At 35.2% G+C, this 21,386-nt stretch overlaps 1 protein-coding gene across 1 annotated transcript in view; it reads left to right on the forward strand.

Moving 5' to 3' along the window:
• SLCO5A1 (solute carrier organic anion transporter family member 5A1) overlaps positions 1–21,386 on the forward strand; it is a 159,140-nt gene that overhangs the window by 58,007 nt on the left and 79,747 nt on the right. Inside the window, exons 2-3 of the mRNA XM_044657972.1 lie at positions 2,519–2,651; positions 18,724–18,935. Of these exons, the coding sequence (XP_044513907.1) occupies positions 2,519–2,651; positions 18,724–18,935 (345 nt within the window). The remainder of the gene's footprint in view (positions 1–2,518; positions 2,652–18,723; positions 18,936–21,386) is intronic.

Raw genomic sequence — 21,386 nt, forward strand, 5'->3', positions numbered from 1 at the left:
TTCCTTCCTTCCTTCCTTCCTTCTCTCCTTCCTTCCTTCCTTCCTTCCTTCTCTCCTTCCTTCCTTCCTTCCTTCCTTCCTTCCTTCCTTCCTTCCTTCCTTCCTTCCTTCCTCAGTCATAAACTTTATGGAAAGAAATGCATTTTCCTTTCCTTGTCTGTGATAATACAATAGCTTTTTTTCCTAAGAGAATGTAGGAAAATAGTTATCCTATTTAAGCTTCTGCACATGGCACATAGGCCATACAAAATAGATTCTTCCACTACCATGTTTATTTTAGCTTGAAATTTTAAGTTGCTAATGATGTTACTTCATTTAGAAGTGCCACAACAATAACTGATTTTTTTTATCACATGTGAGAGGCAGCATGGCATAGCAGATAGATTGACAGTTTTGGAGCAAGAAAGATCTCGGTTCAAGTCTTGCCTCTGATGCATATTGTCTGAGGGACTTTTGGGACCCATTGCTTAATCTCAAAGTGCACTGGATCATTCCCTAAGACTATAAATTGCAGAGAATATGGTGGTTTGACTTGTTAGAGGGAGTTTCTTCACCAAGGAATTTTGCATACTGGTAAAAGAGCATATTCAATTCTTTATTCCTTGTATGTAAGAGTTTCTGAAACTAAAAGCAAAACAGACTTTTTATTCTTGATTTGTAATATAAGTAATAAAAGAGATGGAAGAATCAATTCAAACCATACTTTAATTTTTATTATAAACATGCCTACAATGACTATCAAGTACTTGTTGCTCTGCTTCCATAACCACTTATGCATCTGTTTAAAAATGGCAAGTGTCTAATGGCTCAATCATGGTTGGTGTAATGAGATGTTCTTTTAAGATTCTCTCTCTTTTGAAATAGTGCAAGAAGTGTGAACAGGTGCTATGGAGCTGCTTGGCCAACTGTAGGCATGTGAAACTGGAGATAGAAGATTAGTCAACACTTATTTAGAAGCAGATGTGTAAGAAAATGCACAGTCACTCTGCTCACTTTCATTTGCCTCACTGTAAGGATGGCATTACTTACAGGAAAGAGTAAAAGTAACTTGTTTATACAGGAAATTAAAGGCATCTTTGGTATAGCTTGTTTTGCATCTTTTTTTAGTTATCACTATAGCTCCTCTAGTATTTACCAAAATGCTTTGCACACAGTAGATACTTAATGATTGGATGAGTTTGTTATTAAGAAACACAATTCTCACCAGTATCCATACAGTATTCTAAGTTAAGAATTTCCTAAAATGTAATGGAGTTTTAAGAAGGGGGTGGGGAAAAGCCTTGGGGGTAAGGTGGAAGAAGGATGGGCTATTTAGGTTTCTCTGTTATTATCAAAAAATTTAATATTCAAAATTTATTAAGTGAAAAAGACAAATCTAATATGACATTTAAAAAGAATGCCAATGAATCTTTAATTTTTTTCTAATACAAAACCACTTCAACATTAATGATGACAAAAAGTATTCCTTCCTTTCCAAAAGAGGTTGATACTGTTGTCCCTTTTTCATTAGGGCATGTGATTTTTCCACTTTTCCCCCATGTTGTGTTAATGGACTGACATTGTTCCTAGTTCATTTTCTCACACAGCCCCTTTAGGGATTCAATCCTTTCTAAGCATAACTCTCTGATAAACAACTAGCCAAATGTCATATTGTAGACTTCTTTGATTTTGAAATTTTGAAAAAGACTAGAAGTTTTGAAGTGGAGAGATATTTTAGACTCTGTTTCTGATATTCTCTTTCCTGTTCTCTCAGCCTCTTTGTATTTTCCTTTTATATGGGAGGCTATAATCACAATGTATTCTTTTTTTGTGTGACTTAATTTTCCTTTGTCTTTGAATCTTTTTCTCTTTCTCTCTCTACCTATCTCTCCTCTCTCTCCCACCCTTTCTTTCCCCCTCCATCTCCGTTTTCATCTCCCTTTCTTCCTCCCTCCTTACACTTTGCTTCCTATCTGAACCTTTTGAATGCTTAGCTATTGTTTAGGAATAAAGCCAGGCAACCAACTTTGCATTGTAGGAATTTGTATTAGTCATGTGCTCAGCATATGCTTATATATGTTTCATGTTAAGGTTTGATTAATGTCCACCGAGTGATTAGTAAATTGTGCCTATATTGGGACTTGGATCCTTAGCCATTTACTCTACTTATAAGACTACTGGATATGGTTCTTAGAGATTATTAAAAGGATACTTTTGGAGTTTGATTAAGTAGTCAATGTGCCTTGTTGATTTTTTTTCTTACTTAGACTATAATTGCTATCCCCTCTCTCCATCTTTGATATCCTAAAGATTTCTAAGAGGACAATGGCCATTAGATAAATAAATGGATAAGGCTTGGAACAGAAATATTCACACCTGTCAAAGTCTTCCAAACTGCCAGTCATTGAGGGACCTTTGCTGGCTCATGGACGCTGATGGTGACATATGTCTGCTAAAATTTTGGCTGACTTAGAGAAGTAGCAAAACTTTCACAAATTAAATTGCTGTAGTTCATGATTTTCCCCTTCTATTTTCTCAGCCATCATGTATGTCATGGGAGCACTTGGTCCTGCAGCAGGATATTTATTAGGTGGAGTTCTTATTGGTTTTTATGTTGATCCCAGAATGCCCGTTCATCTTGACCAGAATGACCCTCGTTTCATTGGAAACTGGTAAGAAATAATTTTTTTCCCCCAATTCACTGTTATGCTGATAGGAGGGATTGCACGTGCTCTTGTAGCACTGCACAGGAAAACTCTCCACATGGGCAGAACGTGATATCACTAACGATGTGATATCTCACAAGTGATCTGTAGCACTGGGGGTTTGTTCTTAAACAGCAGAGTGGTATGGGATCACTTGGCAGCATTTGCACCTGCATGGCTCTCTCCACTTGAGTACCCCCTCCCCCTTTCACCATCTTCCTGTTGTGCTTCTTATTCTCTCTTCCTGTCCCAACCACCTTAAATATTTTTTGTTCCTCCTTTATTGTCTCCCTTCTGTTACTCTCTACCAAGCCTTTCCATTATATACTTCCTTATGACTGCTTTCCCCAGTAACCTTTTGTTCCTTCTTCCATGCTAGAGGTTGGCAGCCTACAAGTAGAGAAGTAGCTGTGCTCAGAGCAGCACTTGGCTCAAGCTTTCTGGGATCTAAGCAACTCTAACATTTAAGACTGTCAAGTCTTTGCAAGGGCCCTCCACTGGCCTTTGAGGCTTCATAGCAAGCCTGCAGCTGAGACATGATTGTGAGATTTCATTGTTTTTTAAACAAGTAGTGTCAGATGTTTGACTTTAAATTCATTTCTTGGAAGCCCCTGGATTTGGACCAGAGCTCTGATCCTGCTTCTCATATTTGTTAAGTGTGTGATCACAGGCCAGTCACTTAACCTCACCAGTTTCTTTTGTAAAGTGAGGACAAGAATATCTGCAGTACTGATCTCACAGGATGGTTAGGAAGCGATAGTGTAAGGCACTTTGTAAATGTTAAAGCTGATTCGTGTCAACATTATTAGATGTCACCAAACAGGCATCCATTGTTTAAAAATAATTTTTATATTGAAAAATAAAAACAAAACAGACAATTCAGCAATGGATTATGATGTTAGAAACTATATAAAGGACAAATGCTTATTTCGTGCATTAATAATCTGAAGGTTAACTTGAAACTTGTGAAGCTGTTGGAATGGTAACACTTAACAGTTTCTGTCTTCAAAGTATTTTACAAATATTAATTAATTAGCACACCACTTCTTATTTTTACTCCTTTTATAAGCCATCCACTTTGAAGATGAAAGAGCCCAGTAATAAAAAGCCATGCTCATTATTAAAGCCCAAGTACTATTATCTTAGTGTTTATATGTGGGGAGACTTCTACAAGTACAGCCGGATGTGATTTGGCTAAAACAGGAAGTAAGATCAGTCAGGAGGTTCTTTTAACTTTTATCTTTTAACTCACAGTAAAACTTTTGGCTGCAGGCTTTTGGTCTTCTACTCCTTTCTAACTACCCAATTAGATTATTATGAAAATTACATTGCTAAAGAATGAATCAATGAAGAGACATTTATTAAGCACCTCTGATGTGCCAAGCACTGTGCTAGACCCTAGAAACACAAATGTAATCAATAAAACAATCCCTACTCTTGCTTTGGCAAGGAGGGGAATCACATCTGATGTCCCCTGTAGCTAGGATTTGGTAGGGATGGGAGTGGAGTTTCTTCAAGGACTGGATAAGATGTCAAAAAAAAGGCTAAAGTTTGAATTACTTAAGCTGGTGAGAAGGGAAGGCACTACCTTGCCCCTGCCCCACAGTGGTAGGGTTTAAGGATGGGTTCTATGAAGGCAGTATGAGTTTCCAAGCAGACTGATCTGGTTGGGGTGAGTCATTTGAGGGAGAAGGTCCAGATAAGGATTGCAATTCTTGAAAGATAGAAACTATTCATTGTTATAATTTTTAGGCTAATATTCGGATTTTTTACTCCACACAAAATAAGCATTTGTCCTTTATATAGTTTCTAACAAGCAGAACCAGCCTGTATCAGGCAGGAAGTTGGATTGGAAAGGTCTTAGTTTTTTCAAGAAAAAGAGGAAAGCAAATGGGACATTTGCTGGAGTGTTATACTGTTCTATTTATTTTAATGACATCTTTTTTTTCCCAACCCTGACTTTAATGTCTAAGGTCTTGGAGATTCTCTTGATGATTGCTTCAAATTCTTTTTGTTTTTCATCCTCTCTCTTTAGAGATTTTCTTTCTTGGATATATTTTCTTCTGCATGCTTTAGGCAATCTTGTAGCTTTCCTATAAAACTTCATTTTCTTTCACCATCCACTAAGTCATATTACTTTCAAAGTGTAATAAAGTGTTTGTTCAGGGGAGCCAAGTTCTTTTTAATACTTAATTTCGGTGCACCAAATTTGCACTAAAAGTATAAATAAATGTTATTTAATTGGTCAGTTAAAAATTATTTAAGTAAAATAAAAAACATTTTATTTGGTTCTTTGTATATGTTAGAGCTAGAGGACTGACAGGTAAATGAAGTAAGAATCATTGTCATATTAATCAAATAAGGTCCTAATATGACAAATGAAAACATATTTTGATTTCAAGTGGTAGCAAAAATACTGACTGAACTTTTGTCTCAAATGAAATGGAAATCCAATTATATTATTCTTTACTGGAGGCATTTATGATTCTAACAAAGCCAGAAAACTTTAGTTGAAATAACCAAAAGATTAGAGTTAGCAGTAAAACCCTCAATTCAACTTATGAAAAAAAAATCTGGATTCATCAAATAACAGCATTCCTTCTACTTAAGTAAACCAGCAATCCCTTTATGGCTCAGTAGACTGTATTTATGAACTATTACAGCCAAAATAAATCATTAGCTGATTGGCCAGCCTTCTGAGGATGAGGCTCTCTGAATTTAGCAATTGGACAGCCAACACACATTTTGTAACTGAGCTACAATCACAGTCTTGCTGTCTTGTTAGTATCTATTAGTTAACGTGACTGTGAGAACTCAGAGTCACCTTGACTTCACAGTAAGTAGAGCATTAGAGATACTTTTTAGTGGAGAAACAAGTAGCCTAATAAATTAATTTACTGATTGGTTGGTGCCACTAGTAGGTTTCTGTCTTTTTTTTTTAAAGAACATATGCAGGAAAAATATTATTTACTCATTGTTACCACGGAATGAATTTTCCAGATAGTTCACACTACTCTCTCCTGGTTCACCTTCTATCTGTCTGATTCCTCCTCAGCCTCATTTTCTATAATTACACTCTGTGGATGTTCTCTGAGATTCTTCCTTTGCATTCTTTCTCTTGGTAACTTCATCAGCTCTCATGGGTCTAATTATCATCTCTATCGAGATGACTCAGATATTTCACATATACACACACACAACATATCCATGTTCTCTCCAATATACCTGTGTGTATATTTATACACATTTGGATATGCACGTGTATTTATAATATATGTATGCATGTATACACATGTACACAGAGTACATGTATTGCCACACACATATACATGTTTTAATATGTGTATATATTCGTGTGTGTGTGTGTGTGTGTGTGTGTGTGTGTGTGTGTGTGTGTGTATCCTCAGCCTTTCCCTTGAGTTTTGGTCTCTAGTATTACGTATTTCCTATTGAACATCTCAAACTAGATGCCTTGGAGATATGAATGCATTTTGTGAGTAAATTTTACATTAGTAAGTATTTTATTTGTTCTTTAAAGTTCTGCATATAGGCATTTATAAGGTAGCTGACTTGGAAGGAGAAATAAGCCAGGAGTCCTATGGCCTGGGTTGTATTCCTGGCTTGGTCAAATTCCTTATCATTCTTGAGTCTATTTCTTCATATGTAAAACAGATAGAAGAATCGTTCTTGCCTTGCTTATCTCATAGGATTATTGTAAGATTCAAATAAGTAATTTTAAAAAAAGTATTTTTAAGAATGTAGAGTTATAAAATGTTAATTTAAAGATCATCATCATTTAGTGGAAACCTTTGGACGGAGGGAAGGAAATAGGCATTTGTCATCTTGAAGCTTCAAGGCAGAGCATGGAATTCAAGAAGGTTCCTGATAGCCTAGAGGTATAAAGATGGATAAGAGTGTAATGCAAAATCTAACTTTGGCAATAGATTGTGCTTAAAAAACGGAAAGTATTTGTTGCAAAATTATAGCATAGGAATAGACATTTTAGTCCAAACTCTTTCCTGGTCAATAATATGCAAGGAAAATCATGACTTTGTAGTTTATCCCAGATTGCACACTTCCTTCAAGGTCCTTATTAAGAGGAGTTCAAAGGTCAGATCTCAGAAAGGGAAAATCCAAAATTTTTTTTGGAGCAATAATCATTGGAATAACTGTATAATCTTCCAAAGTGCCTACTATGGAGCTGACAATACTCTTGTGGATATGTATAAATTCTTATAAGTTAAAACAAAGTCAGCTCCTAATAGAAACCTTGTACATTCTGTACACCATTACATTTGCTTATATTGTGCTCTTTGTTCCAAAAGTCTTAGTGCAATTTTAATCTTCTAAAGCTTAAAATTTTATTCTCTCTCTCTATCCCTGTGATTGTTTTCTAGAGGTTTCATATATTTATTCATTATTTTCCCAGCTAGCTCTAAAGATACTCAAGAACAGGAAACTTTACTTTCTTTGTACTCTTGTAGCATCTAGCAAAGGGATACAGACATAGTTGTTAAGTCATTTTAGTTATATCTGACTCTTTGTGACCCCATTTGGGGTTTTCAACTAAAAATTTGCCCTTTCCTTCTCCAACCCATTTTATAGATGAGGAAACCAAGGCAAAAAGAGTTAAATGAGTTGTCCAGGGTCATGTAACTAGTAAGCATCCAAAGTCAGATTTGAACTCAGGATGATGAATTTTCCTTTCTCCAAGCCTGATACTCTATCCAGTGTACCACTTAGCTGTCCCATAGACATAATACTTACTTAGTAGATTTCTTGAATGAATGACTAGATGGATGTATTTTTCAGATGAACATAGTTTTTCTTTTTTTGCAGAAAATGTTGTAAAAAAGGAACAGTAAATGAAATTGAGGATGAAAGAGCAGAATGAGTATATTTGGGAATGGAATATTCTGAATCATTTGAAGATTAGCCTTTTTGTTTCTAGAATTTTAGGTTAGTAGGGTACTTTATACATTTCAGTATATTTTATTGAGTATTAAAAACTTATGTTCTAGAATTTGATTATAATAACAGTTGTTGTGCCCATCTTCACAAGGGCCATTATTGGCATTTTTCAAAGAAATGATAGAAAACTAATGCCCTTAGTGTTAAGATTAAAATTCTCTTGAGACCGTATCTTTAAAACAACTTATTGAATGATTAAAAAAAACAAATCAAAGAAAGAAAAGGCCTCTAGCCATGTGTGGTTGGCAGTTCTCTTACCAAGTCTCCTCAGAGCCCGGGAGCTATGCCCATGCACGCACCCATCTGGTTCTCATTTCCTAGGGCCCAAATATAAGCCCTTAATGATGCCTCTTTCAAAAGCCCATCTGATTGGAGGACTCCAATTTTACTCTGGGCAAGAGGTGGGTCTTTCAGATGCCAAAGTCTCAAAGAATGTCTCTAGCATCCCTCCAGAGTTAGCATGTTTGCTTTTCTCCTACTCCATTCTCTCCCCACCCACCCCATTCACTATCTTGATTCCATCAGAAGTTGGGGCTGGTTATAGCTTAATCTAATCAGCATCAATCCAATGCAATCAAACTTAAAAAACAAAACTTAAAAAAAATCCATTAATCCTGGGGTACCAAAAACGGAAAAGTGTTACTGTTAGCTAGTATGAAACTCTCACACTAGACAGTGCTGGTTTGAAATGGATAGCCCTGACAAGTCACCAATGAAAAAAGGATATGAAGTATTTGGCAGGAACTAGATAGTGACATATTGGATTTTTTAAAATAGTTAAATATTTTTGGTATTTAAGTGTATCATTGGCATGTAATATGAGAGTAGGTGGGATAGATGTCCTCACATCAATTTAAGTTAGGTTCAACATAGGAATTAGGGTTTTGAGGTCATATGGGAAGTATCATTGAATGAATCTGAGAAAACAAACATGAACTAGCCTCTGTTAAAATGGCACCTGCATTTTCAAGTTATTTGAAGTAAATCTGTTGCTGAAAAAAGAGAAGGAAACATATAATTAGCTTCTCACTTATTTTTTGAAAAACAGAGCAGATTTGGGATTTTGGAAAATCTTCCTTTTTGGAGATGGGGGTGAGGAAGAAGTAAAAGAAAAAACAATCTTTTAGCATTCTAAAGAAAATCTGCTCATTTTGAAACAGTAACCATATTATCTCTTACCCTTTTTATTTTTCTCCACCACCTCATTCCCAGCCAAAAGGCAAACTGGTACATTGGAAGGAACACTGGCTTTGTTGTTGGAGGTCCTCGTTTTAAATCCATGCTTTCATTTACTATCTGTGTGACCTCACTAAGTGACTCTTGGCTAGGTTTCCTTAATGTTAAAAACCAGGAGTTTGAAATAGATCATCTGGAAGGTTCCTTCCATCTCTAAATTTCTATGATTCTAGCTCCTTAGTATCATAGTTCCTCTCCTTCTCCCCTAACTGTCTCATGGCTCATTTGATCCATGTAAAATCCAGGACCAAGCCTTGGAGGAAGGCTTGTCAGGATTTTTGGACTGGTGATGCTCCATTGAGGCATACTCTACCTTTCAGCTAAGACAGAGATTTTGTTGCTTTATGGATTATGTGACCTCAGTTCTAACTTCCTTCAACAGTCATTTATTGTTTGACTAGTCTGTGCAAAGCATTGTTTTAGGCACTTGGGAAGACAAAATTATAATGAATACATGGATTTTTTTTCTCATGGAAGTTAAAAAATCCAGAAGGGGAAGACTTATGAGGTAGAGAACTAGGCAATGACTCTAGAATGCACAAACAACCACTATAATAGTGCCTAGTATACAATTTATAAGTTCACTATAAAGATACACAATGCTATGCAGCATCGAAGGAAAGAAAGGCCATTTATTAGTGTGAGAAAATTAGAGAAGGCTTCTTGAAAGAAAGTAGCTTTTGAACTGGATTTTGAAGAATGGAGTGTTTTTCAGCAGCCAGAGTAATGGATAGAGTTTTCCAGGTATAGGAGATAGTATGAGCACAGGTTTGAAGACAAGAAAATCTTGAATATTTATGAAGAAGGAGGTGACTTAGCTGGAATATTGAAAAGATAACTATCAAATAAGGGAGTAAAATAGGAAGGCACCAGCTGGTAGAGAACTTGGAAAGAGAATGTAATATGATTAGGCATGTTGTAGATTCATGAGGCGAATTCCAAAGATGTGGTAAAGGGGAATGGAGTGATCAAGTCCTCCTCTTCATTCCTTGACTATTAATAGCCAATTCTTTTAAAATGAATTAAATTGAAAATGAAAATGATATTTAAATGAAATTTTAAATCAATTAGAAACATTTATTAAGCATTTACTTTGTGCTAAGCACCACAATAAACACTGAATAACAAAGGTTAAGATTTATAGAGCATTTTGGAGTATACTAAATTCTCTATATTATTTATCTGAGTTATGTGGCAAATATCCTAAAAGGTGAAGGTAAAATTCAATCACAAATTCCTTTGAAATTTATTGATGATACAGTAGTTTGTGATAGAGCTGAATTATAGCTGGCTTAGGTCTTGGATGCATAGTTAGTGTTGGGGATATGAATGCTATTCATGACCTCTTTGAGTACTTCCAGATGAAGGGCACACTCCTCTGAGTATATAGTTTCTTCTTGTCCTACATCAGCTTTTTCAGTGCTGAAACAAGTATGCAGTATCTATGTGAGAGTCACATGGCAGAATGTGATTTGAGGCCAAATTGCTTCTGCTCATATTGTGAAAAAATTCTGGTTCTGACATCCGTCATTATTAATAAGGTTCTGGCTCTTCAAGAGTTCTCAAGATTTAAAAAGACTAATGAGTTGGGCAGCATATTTCTGAGCTTGTGGATAGTCTTTTAGGTATTCAGGGTACATAAACCAAGCTCAAGGACACCCTTTTCCATACTCATGTTTAGCTTTTAGCCTTGACATATATTCTAGATTCTTAGCAGCCATAGACATAGGCATTTGTTATCTGAGAGGAAAATGATGGGTTAGTTCTTCTTGTTTATTGATCACAGAGTAAGAGCTGGAAAGGGCCCTTAAGTCATCTAGTCCAATTCTCTTACTTTACAGAAGAAGAAAATGGAGACCCAGATTGATTAAGTGATTTGCCCAAGGTCACACAAGTAGTAAGTGATTGAGTTGGGATCTAAACCCAGGTCTTGTGATTTCAAATGGAGTATCATTTCTACAATACCAAGCTGCTTTCTTATTTGGTTAACCTAAAGATATTGTGTAGTCATTGGCTCTGGGAAGTGGAAGCTATCTCATTCTGGTTCATCTATTTATTCAGTTTGGAGGCTAAGAAATATCCTGAATATGATCTTGACTGGAAATTCTGTTATTTGATAAATCAAGACTATTGACAAAAATCAGAAGGAAAAAAGCTTGTTGCAATTTGGGGAAGTAAATTTAAAAGGTTATAAGCAACTATACATAAAAACAACTCTCTTAACATGCAAAGAATTAAAATAAAAGTTTCTTCCTCTCTTCTTCTTCCTCTTCTTGTCTTCCTCCTCCTCCCAATCCTCCTCCTCTCAACCCTCCTCCACCTCTTCTTCCTTCCAATCCTCCCCCACCCAATCTTCCTTCTCCTCCTCCTCTTTGTTCACACACACACACACACACACACACACGTTCACTTTTAATACTTTTATATTTAGCTTCTTTCACATTATTTTCCTGGTACACCTTTGGTCTGAGCATTTCTTCTCTCTCACCTATGCTACTGATAATATGATTTTTTGGAGTCCTATTTATTTTTATTTTAAAATATATGTCATCATACAATATTTAAAATAACAATAAAATAACACATACAATTTGTTATAAATATGCGATAAATTATAATAAATACATTTGTCTACGAGACACATTCTCACATTAGTGTGTCCAAAAATCTATAGCTTGTTCTTTTTTCCCTTACTTTCTCCCCTTTCCCCACTCCAAGAAGGCAGCTAATATGATATATATACACATGATATCTGAATTTAAAAATATATTATGTTGATATCTTTTGTTTTTATATCACCTAGATTCCTATCCTCTTGCTAGAGATCCATGACAAAGATTTCTCAAAAAAAAAAAGGAAAGAAGATAAATACACATATAAAACCTGGCATTATAGGCAGTATTCCCCACTTGTGGACCCTGCCACCTCTGCCAAGGAGTATGGAGGAGATGTTTTCTCACATAATGTTCTTTGGAATGATGGATTAATATATGCATATATAGAAAAAAACAAAGAGTTAAGTATAAGCTAGTTTGGAAGAGAAGGCATTAGTACTTGAGGGGAGGAGGATTAGGAAAAGATTTTTAGAACAGGTAACATAGTTTTGGAGCTGAGCCTGGTGGTCCATTCCTGTAATTCCTGTGACTAGGGGAGTCTGAAGCTGATATTTAGAGTTTTTAAAATAAGAGAGTGATTCTATGAGGTAGAGATGAGGAGGGAGTACATTTGAGGTATAGGGAACAGTTATTGAATGAGGCAGAAAGATGGGGAATGGAGTGTGATATAAGGAATGGAGAGAAGGACACTTTGCCTTAGTCTTAGAGTAAAATGAAGTTGAGAGCAGACAGTGAAGAGTCTTAAAAACTATAGATTGTATTTTATCCTAGAGACAACAAAAAGTCACTGAAGTTGACTGGGAAGAGAAGTAACATGGTGAGATCTATTTGGCAGTTATGCATAGGATGAACTGGAGTGAGAAGAGGCAGGAGGCAGGGAGGGAGACTGGAAGGATGGCAGTGACCAGTGGAAAGAGGAAAGTTTAGAATAGAGGAAGCTTTTGTGGAGAAGAAATATAATAACTGGGAGTATTTTGAATTTGAGATGTCTCTAGGATATTCCATTTGACATGTTTAGTAGAAAGTAAATCAGTGATAACCAGGGACTGTACTAAAGAAGTGAGCCTGGGGATGGATATATAGATGTGTGAAGCATCTGCATGCAGATGATAATTAAACCCAGGAGAGTTGATCAATTTACTAATTGAGAATATGTAGAGAGAAGGCTTGGGACAGAGCCTTGGGTAACCCACAGTTAAGGAGCATGCTACTGGCTGAGAAGGATAGTCAACAGTGTCAAATATGGGAGGGAAAGTTGAGGACTGAGAAAAGATTATCAGTTTTGGCAATTCAGTGTTCACTAGTAACTTCAAAGAAGGCAGTTTCAGATGAGTGATGAAGTCAGAAGCCAGATTTCAAGATGTTGAAGAATAGGAGGAGAGGAAGTAGAGGCAACTTTTTTTTTTCCTGGGAGGTTGGATGAGAGGGAGTAGAGATTTAGGACATTAACTTAAGGGTATAGTGAAGTTTTTTAAGGATAGGAGGAGAGACTTGGGCATGTTTGAAGGCAGTAGGGAAGGATCTACTTTATTGTGAGAAGTTGAAAGTTTAAGAGAAAGAGTGGATGCTTGAGGTTGCAATCTCTTGGAGATGATGTCAAGAAATGGGATCAAAGACACACATAGAGGGGTTGGCCTTGGGAAGGAAGAGAGACTTATTGTCAGAGACTGAAGGACAAGAGAAGAGAGTAAGGGATGATGTCAGGTTTTGAGATGAAGGGAATAGTAGATTAGAGAACTTATGTAGAGTGTCCTCAATTTTCTCAGTACTAGATATAAGTACTTTCTATTAGTAGAAATCAATCATCACCTCAAAGGAATATATAAGACAACCTCCCCTATGCCTTTGCAGGGTCACCAGGGAGGAATCATTGCCTTTTAAGTCAGGTCTTTTATTTTTTTCCCTTTCATTCCACTTTTCTTGAAAATGTTTTGTTTTAGGTCTCTAGGAAGAGGGAAAGGAGATAAGGAAATCTATATGATATAAAAACAAATGTAAAAAATCTATTAAAATAAATTCATATATTAATAGTGACTGGGCCTGCAAGACAAAATAAATCACTTGTTAGTGAAAATAGAGCAAGGGACAAATAAAAATGAAAGGAAACTAGATAAATAGGAGGATCAGGAAAGGGGTGTTACAGAAGCCAAACCTAAGGGAACTAGTGAATATTATGCTTAACAGTCTTGAAGAATCTGAGGAAAGGAGATTGGGATGGACAGATATTGTTCTTTTCTGGCTTTTGATGGTGGATGGAGTAAAATATGAGAACAGGTACAGGTTGAATAAAAGAGCAAAAGAGAAGAAAAAAATTCCAAGGTTACAGCAATGGTAAATGTTTCTCGCTTTTATTATTGCCACCATTGTTAATACTGGACATTATTATGGGTATAAATGGGTATATATGATGGGTATAAATGAATGGGATAAATTGCTCAGCATATATATATATATATATATATATATAATATATATATATATATATATATATAAGATTTGACAGTGGACTTCAAAAGTGGACAGCTTAGGATGTTATTGTTAAAATTACAAAAATAGTTTATCTTGCTTAGAAATAAGCAATTTTATGTGGACTCTGTTTTCTTTTTCTTTTTTTACTATGATTACAGTGCTGCCATATTTATACTTAATAGGTTTTGGTCTTTGTGAAAGATCCTCCTAATCCTTTTAAAGTCCTCTTTCTCATATAAATCTCTGATATTATTATATCAGCTGAAATGAGAGAAGGGAAGATTTTCTTCTTTCTAAAATATTAGAAAAAATTATGTTGTGCTTTTATCTTAATTTGATGACCTCTGAAACAAAACCTCCTATTGAATTTTTGGCAAAGATTTATATTTCCATAATAAGCCTCCTTTACACTATATGAGAATCATTTTATAAACAGATAAATTATATATGTTAAAATTAGCCATGTGTAACTGCATCTTATGAGTGTACAATCATTTTCTATTATTTTATTGGGGTCACATTGTATTATGTTATATATGTATATTATATGTTATTATATTGAACAGGTAGTTGGCACCAGACTTAGAAATGGGAGATTCATGGGTTCAAATCTGACCTCAGACACATCTAAGCTGTGTGATCGTGGGCAAGTCACTTAAACCGAGTTGCCTAGCCCTTACTGCTCTTTTGCCTTGGAAGTAGTACTTAGTATTGATACTAAGACAGATGTAAGGGTTAAAAAAAAGATCAGACTATGGATGATCATGGATGAGAAACACACAAGATAAGAAGACATGAGTGAGTTATGATTTTCACCACTGGAGGTCGTGCCCATAATAGATGAGATTATAGATTCACTGAAGCACTTTTGAAGTCACTTGTAGAATTCCAGAGCCATGAATGATGGACAAAGATGGTGTTTATGAAAGAACTAAAATGAGAAACATTTAGGTTTCTAGATTTATAGAAGTGTTCTTCTAGCTGTTCTACGGTAGACTCATTATTAGAATAACTTTGAAAACCATCAAGATCTGGGGAAAATAAACTCAGGTGAGATTTAAGATAATTTCACTTTCAGATACATTAAAGCAAATTAAAAATAAAATGATCACTTATAGTGTCTGGAACTGATCTGATACCTTTTTTTTTTTGAGAGCAAGTGTGCCATCATTAATAGATGGTAAAAGCCCTGGGTTTGAATTTCACATCAGATATTGCCTGTGTAATAATGTACAGGACAACTCTGAGTTCTCTAATTTATGCAGGGGACAGGGAGTGGGCTTGGACCTGGGATTTCATTGGTATAGAGATCCTCCTGGGTCATGAAATCCATTCTACCAATGTAGGTTGGCCCCTTCTATGAAACCTAAATTCCTAAGAAAGTTTCCTGGAGTCTGAGTGGTTAAGTGACTTGCCCAGAATCACATAGCTAGTATGGGCCAGAAGCAAGATTTGAACTCAGATCTTCCTGGTTTCAAGTCTGGCTCTCTATCCACTGTGCCATGCTAATAGTAAATAAAGCACTTTTGAAAACTTTAAAGCACTATAGGAATTTGAGTTATTATTGTTATGTGAAACAGGGAAATATTGCTATATAAGTTAATGAACGAGCGTTTTATTGGCTTACCATGTGTTAGACACTATGCTAGAAGTTGGGGATACAAATCAAAATCAGTCTCTGCTTTCAAAGATCTTGCATTGTATCAGGGAAGAAAATATATAATTATAAAAACGAGTAGCTGTGAAAGAAATACAAAATTCAGTTTGTTTTGTTTTTAGTGTGGAAGAGGAAATATTAACAAATTGGGTATCCTTTATAGTAAGAAAGAGTTGTGTGATAGGACAGAAGTTTGGATTTGTATTTTGTATACATGAGGATTCAAATCCAGGCTCTGATACTTTGCTTAGCAGCCATGACCATGTTTACTTTTGAGCCTCAGTTTCCTCATCTTTGAAATGAATCTAAGCACATTTGTGCTATTTATCCACAAGGCTTGTGGTGTGGATTAAAAGAGTTGTTAAAAAAGTATCTTGCAAACCTTAAATTTAATTCTGCTTAAAAGTGAGTTGTATGAGAATGCCTGTGTTGTTTTCCCTACACAGGGATTATTGAAGGAATGAAAGAGGAGTAGGGAACGGAATTTTGGATGCTTTTTTCCTTATTGAAAGGAATATGATCATGAGGGTGCCAGTCCTAGTACTTATATATATGCATACATATGTATATGAATAATAATTAATAGACAAAGAAGTTGAGAATGACTAGTACTTGGGAGACCTGAATGAACAGTTCATGAAGGAGCTGAGATAAGAACTTACATATTTTTACTTCAGTGAATACCTGAGGTAACTTTATTTATGAAAGCTTTACAATTTTTTATAGCTATGTAACTTCCTCATGTTTGTTATTTTTACCTCCCAAGTTTCTCTGTAGGTTCTTAAAGCAAAATCCCTTAGGAAATATTAAAAGGGCTGCAGTGTTTGCTCAGGAGCAGGATAATAAGGGAGATGCTGGAGATTGTATTTCACTTCTGCTTGCAGAAATGGGCCAGGAAGAAAAAAAAAAACAACTTTGGTTAGAGGGAAGAGATATAATGATAATCAGAAGAGAGCAGACAGACCAGTTTTAAGACCTGTAAAAGAGAAAGAGGTGATGAGGAAATGTTGGTCCAGAGATAAGAGTCTGCAGGAGTAATTTAAGGGTGAATGAGTTACATTGATTGGAAGCCTCATTCTCACACATCACTATGGCATTATTATTTTTGATTTTTAGGCTTCTGTGACCACCTTGGGATATGAGTGGAATATAAGTTTCGTGAGGACAGGGAAGGGATTATCTCCTTCTGTACTTGTATACTTAGCACAGTGCCTGGCACATAGTAGGTGATGGGTGATTGTAAAGAAAGTATTTACTAAGAGAATTTTGAGTTTTTAGAAAAGTTACTTATTAATAAATATAAGAATTTGTGGCTGGTTTCTCAACTTTTTTTTTAAAAGTAGAATCTGTTTATGACTGTTAACTTACACATAGTATGGTGATGTTCAGTTTGTATATAGACAGAATCCAAATCCTGTCCAGTCTTTGAGGATTAGCTCAAATCCTTTTCCATAAAGCTTTTTACTATACTACAATTTGCAATAATTCCTTTTTTTGCTGAGGTCTTTAAGCATTTATAATCCCAAGTGAAAGAGTGGAGAGAATATTGGACTTGGAGTTTGGAAGATTTGAGTTTTAAATTCTGCCTTGGATTCTTGTTAGGTGTGTAACCCTGGGAAACTTGCTTCTCTCTCAAGCTTTGTTTTCCTTAACTGTAAAATGGGCTTAGCAACAGGGCTGTTATAAGGATCAGATATCTTATATAAGTTTATTTTTGGAAACCTTAAAGTGTTATAGAAATACTACTACTATTATTATTTTCCTTCCTACATTCTAACATGTCTTCATAGACAAAAACTACCTTTTATGCTCTTCTCCTTGTTTTAGGTGAATTGTCTTTTTGACTATATGTTAAATTCCTTGAAGGTGAGGCCCAAGTCCTATTTTTTTTATTCTCCACAGATCCTGGCAAAATACAGGGTACATAATAGGTGCTCAAAAGATTCTTATTAACCAAAGTAAAACATTTAAACATCAACAGGCTGATTTGAAAATATGCATTTTTTGTTAATATATAAAATCATGCCACTTCCCTATTTGAGAGAAAAGTCATGTCTGTAGTAGCCTTATATGTTGTAAGATCGGTGACTAATTTTTTTCCCCCCTTTGGTAATTTCCCTCCTAACTCCCAGTTCTTAAAAAAGAAACCAGCAGTTGCACTGATGGAAAGGTACTTGCTGATGAAGCTCATAACATTTCTATGCCTTCCTAGGCATGGGAATCTGAGGACCTTCAGAGGGGAAGATATGGGCTAAATTCCATTGTTCCCAGGGAAAACTCGCACAAGTTAGATACTGATGTTCCCAAGAGAGACGGGTGTAGGGAAAATGAGCCAAATTGGTTTTAGGGGGAAAGAAAATTCCCAAGAGCTAGGGATATGGGCCATCTATATTGTATCATTTTCACTCAGCTGGTATAGCCTTAAGGACCCAGAGCCACCTCCATGTCATGTTGGGGAGTTGGAATAGAACTTGAGTGGATGATTGTTTTCATTTGGTGACTCACCATATAACTTCCATTAAGGAGATGATAGCACCACAAAAACACATTAATTAGGTTCTTTGGAAATATTATTGCATTGGATAAAATTTCAGTAGGGCTCCTAGAGTGTTCAAATGTTGATATTATTGGATAGGCTTGCCATTAACTGTGCAGCAGAACAAGGGAAACCTTTCTCTTTAGTTCTCTGTTAGTTTTTCACTTGTGTTCTCTTTGTGACTCCATTTGGGCTTTTCTTGGTAAAGATACTTGAATGGTTTTTCCATTTCCTTCTCCGGCTCATTTTACAAATGAGCAAAACCAAGGAAAACAAGGTTAAATGTCTTTCCTAAGGGTCACATAGCCGATAAGTGCTGAGCCCTGGTTTGAACTCAGGAAGACGCATCTTCCTGACTTCAGGCCTGGTGCTTTCTCCACTGTGCCATCTACCTGTTCGTTCCTGTTTTGGCTGTTTTTTCTTTTTAGCTGCTGATCTATGAAGATAAATTATTTTGTGTCTTTAAAGTTTTATCACTTTTGCTGACTTCTTACTTGGCTCACCCTTCACGTTACATAAGGCATAAATGGCTCTTCATGTTTCTTAATTTTTTAGGTGGAGTGGATTCCTCCTTTGTGCCATTGCAATGCTTCTTGTGATATTCCCAATGTTTACTTTCCCAAAGAAGCTTCCACCTCGACATAAGAAAAAGAAAAAGTCCACTAATGATGTTTCCAGTGATGATGATGAGATTAAGAAGGAAAAATCAAACAGCAGGGAGCAAGAAGGAGTTGCATCTTCTATGGCATTTGGAAAGAAAGTAAAAGGTAAAATATTCTTTTGAAAGAAAGAAACAGAGCTCTAGCAATTGAAACTATTTGAACCTATGTGCATTGGAGACCTCTATTTATTTTGACTACATCAAGTAGCACATACCTAATGAGAAATATATGCATAAAATACCAATTTGACAGTGTGACTTTTTGTCTTTTTAAATGTAAACTTGGTAAGAAAATTATATCTCCCAGTAATTACTACTAAAATGATATAATCTTGCTTTAACATATAGGAAAAAACTAATGTATTTAGGCTTTAAATATTAATTAAAATTATGAATTCAGATTAGTTCAGAAATCTTAAACAACTTATTTGTTTTCCACTACTTTTATTTTTTAAACAGACTAAACGAGGATAAGAAAATATGTAGGCTAAGAAATTAAAAAAAATTTAAAGTGTCAGAAATCTGCTTTCAGACTTAGCTATTCTCAGTAGTACAATGGTCCAGGACAGTTCTGAAGGGCTTATGACAAAGAATGCTATCCAACTCCAGAGAAAGAACTGTTGGAGTAAGAATGCAGATCCAAGCATACTATTTTTCACATTAGTTTATTTATGGTTTTATTTGGAGGGTTTGGTTTTATATGAGTATTCTCTTACAACAATGATCAGTATGGAAATATGTTTTGCATGAGAATATACATATAACTCAGATTAAATTGTATACCATCTCCCCAAGATGGGGAAGGGAAGGAAGGTGGAGAGAGACAATTTGGATCTTATAGCTTTGGGAAAATGTATGTTTACAATTGCTATTAGATGTAGTTAGCAAATAAAATATATTTGAATAAAAAAATAAAATCTTCCCCTGCCAAAGAAATCTGCTTTCAGTACCCACTGTCTTGAGGTTAAGAAAAATCTGTTAATCCAAGTGACCAGTAAATTAATCATTTGCTTTCCTTCCATGAGCTTTTGTCCTATTCCATAATTAATTTTGTCTGAGAGAATCAAGCAACATTTTATTGATATTTAATACATCAAATATTTACACAATATAGGAATATTAACTCTGGTTGACTCAACAATGGCATTTAAAAAACATTAAAGGGACAAAATTTGTATCAAAGAACCAAAATTTTATTTAAAAAAAGTTAGTTAGTTAGAACAAAAATATTTGTTAGTCATTATGGTTTTGATGTTCCTAATTCCCATATCCATTTCCCCTTATTTTTGGTTAGAGCAAAAGCTCTTTAGGTTCAGAGAGACATAAGGGAGGTGAACATAAAAATGTTTTTACTTAATATTCTTCAGATTTGAATCCCCAGGACTTAGCCCAGTACTTTGTACATTTTAACTTCAATTATTCTATGATAATAATAGATATAGGATTCAGGGATATAGGTATTAACTTCATGGTACAAATTGCAATTTATCCATGGCTTCTCATCATATACTGTTATTTTGCATGTTCTCTCTTTAATATGCTATATAGGATCTACCCAACACAATGGAGAACTTCCTCTAATTTTTTTAATATTTTGGATAATACTTGAGATTGTTATTCCTCATTCTACACACTTAACTAGACTGTCTCTTCTTTTACTCATACATTTCTTGGATTTTTTATATACCACTTGCGTGCAAGCCACCATCATTAATAAAATATTTTAATAAAATTATTTATACACACAATGTTTATTTAAAGATTATTTATCTTTGACATTCTTTTTTTTAAAAAAAACTTAACTTTTTATCTTAGAATCAATACTGTGTGTTGGTTGCAAGGCAGAAGGGTGGTAAGGGCTAGGCAATGGAGGTTAAATGACTTCCTTAGGGTCATCCATCTAGGAAGTGTCTGAGGCCACATTTGAACCCAGGACCTTCTGTCTCTAGGCTTAATTCTTAATCCACTGAACCTCTTAGCTGCCCCATCTTTGGCATTCTTTTTTTTTTTTTAATTGAGTTCTAAATTCTCTCCCTTCCTTCAGTCCTCCCAGCCATTGAGAAGGCAATCAATAGTGATAACAATTATACATTTAAAATCACATAAAACATATTTCTATATTAACCATATCACAAAAAGCAAGAGAAATAAAGAAAAAAAATTTACTCAGAGTTTATCAGTTTTCTTTCTGGAGGTGGATGGCATTTTCCATTATAAGTCCTTTGGAACTGCCTTACATCATTGCATTGATCAGCATAGCTAAATCTTTCATAACTGATCATGGTTACCATATTGCACATGTACAATGATCTCTCAATTCTGTTCATTTTACTCTGCATCAATTCATATGGGTTTTTCTAAGTTTTGCCATCCTATTCATCATTTCATATAATGCAGTAGTATTTCATCACAATCATATACTACAAATTATTCAGTCATTCCCCAATTGAAGGGCATTCCCTCATTTTCCAATTCTTTTGCTACCCCCAAAAGAGCTGCTTTTAATATTTTTGTACAAGTAGATCCTTTTTCTTTTTCTTTGAACTCTTTTTCTACA

Source organism: Gracilinanus agilis, chromosome 1 (assembly GCF_016433145.1).
Source record: "Gracilinanus agilis isolate LMUSP501 chromosome 1, AgileGrace, whole genome shotgun sequence".
Lineage (NCBI taxonomy): Eukaryota > Metazoa > Chordata > Mammalia > Didelphimorphia > Didelphidae > Gracilinanus > Gracilinanus agilis.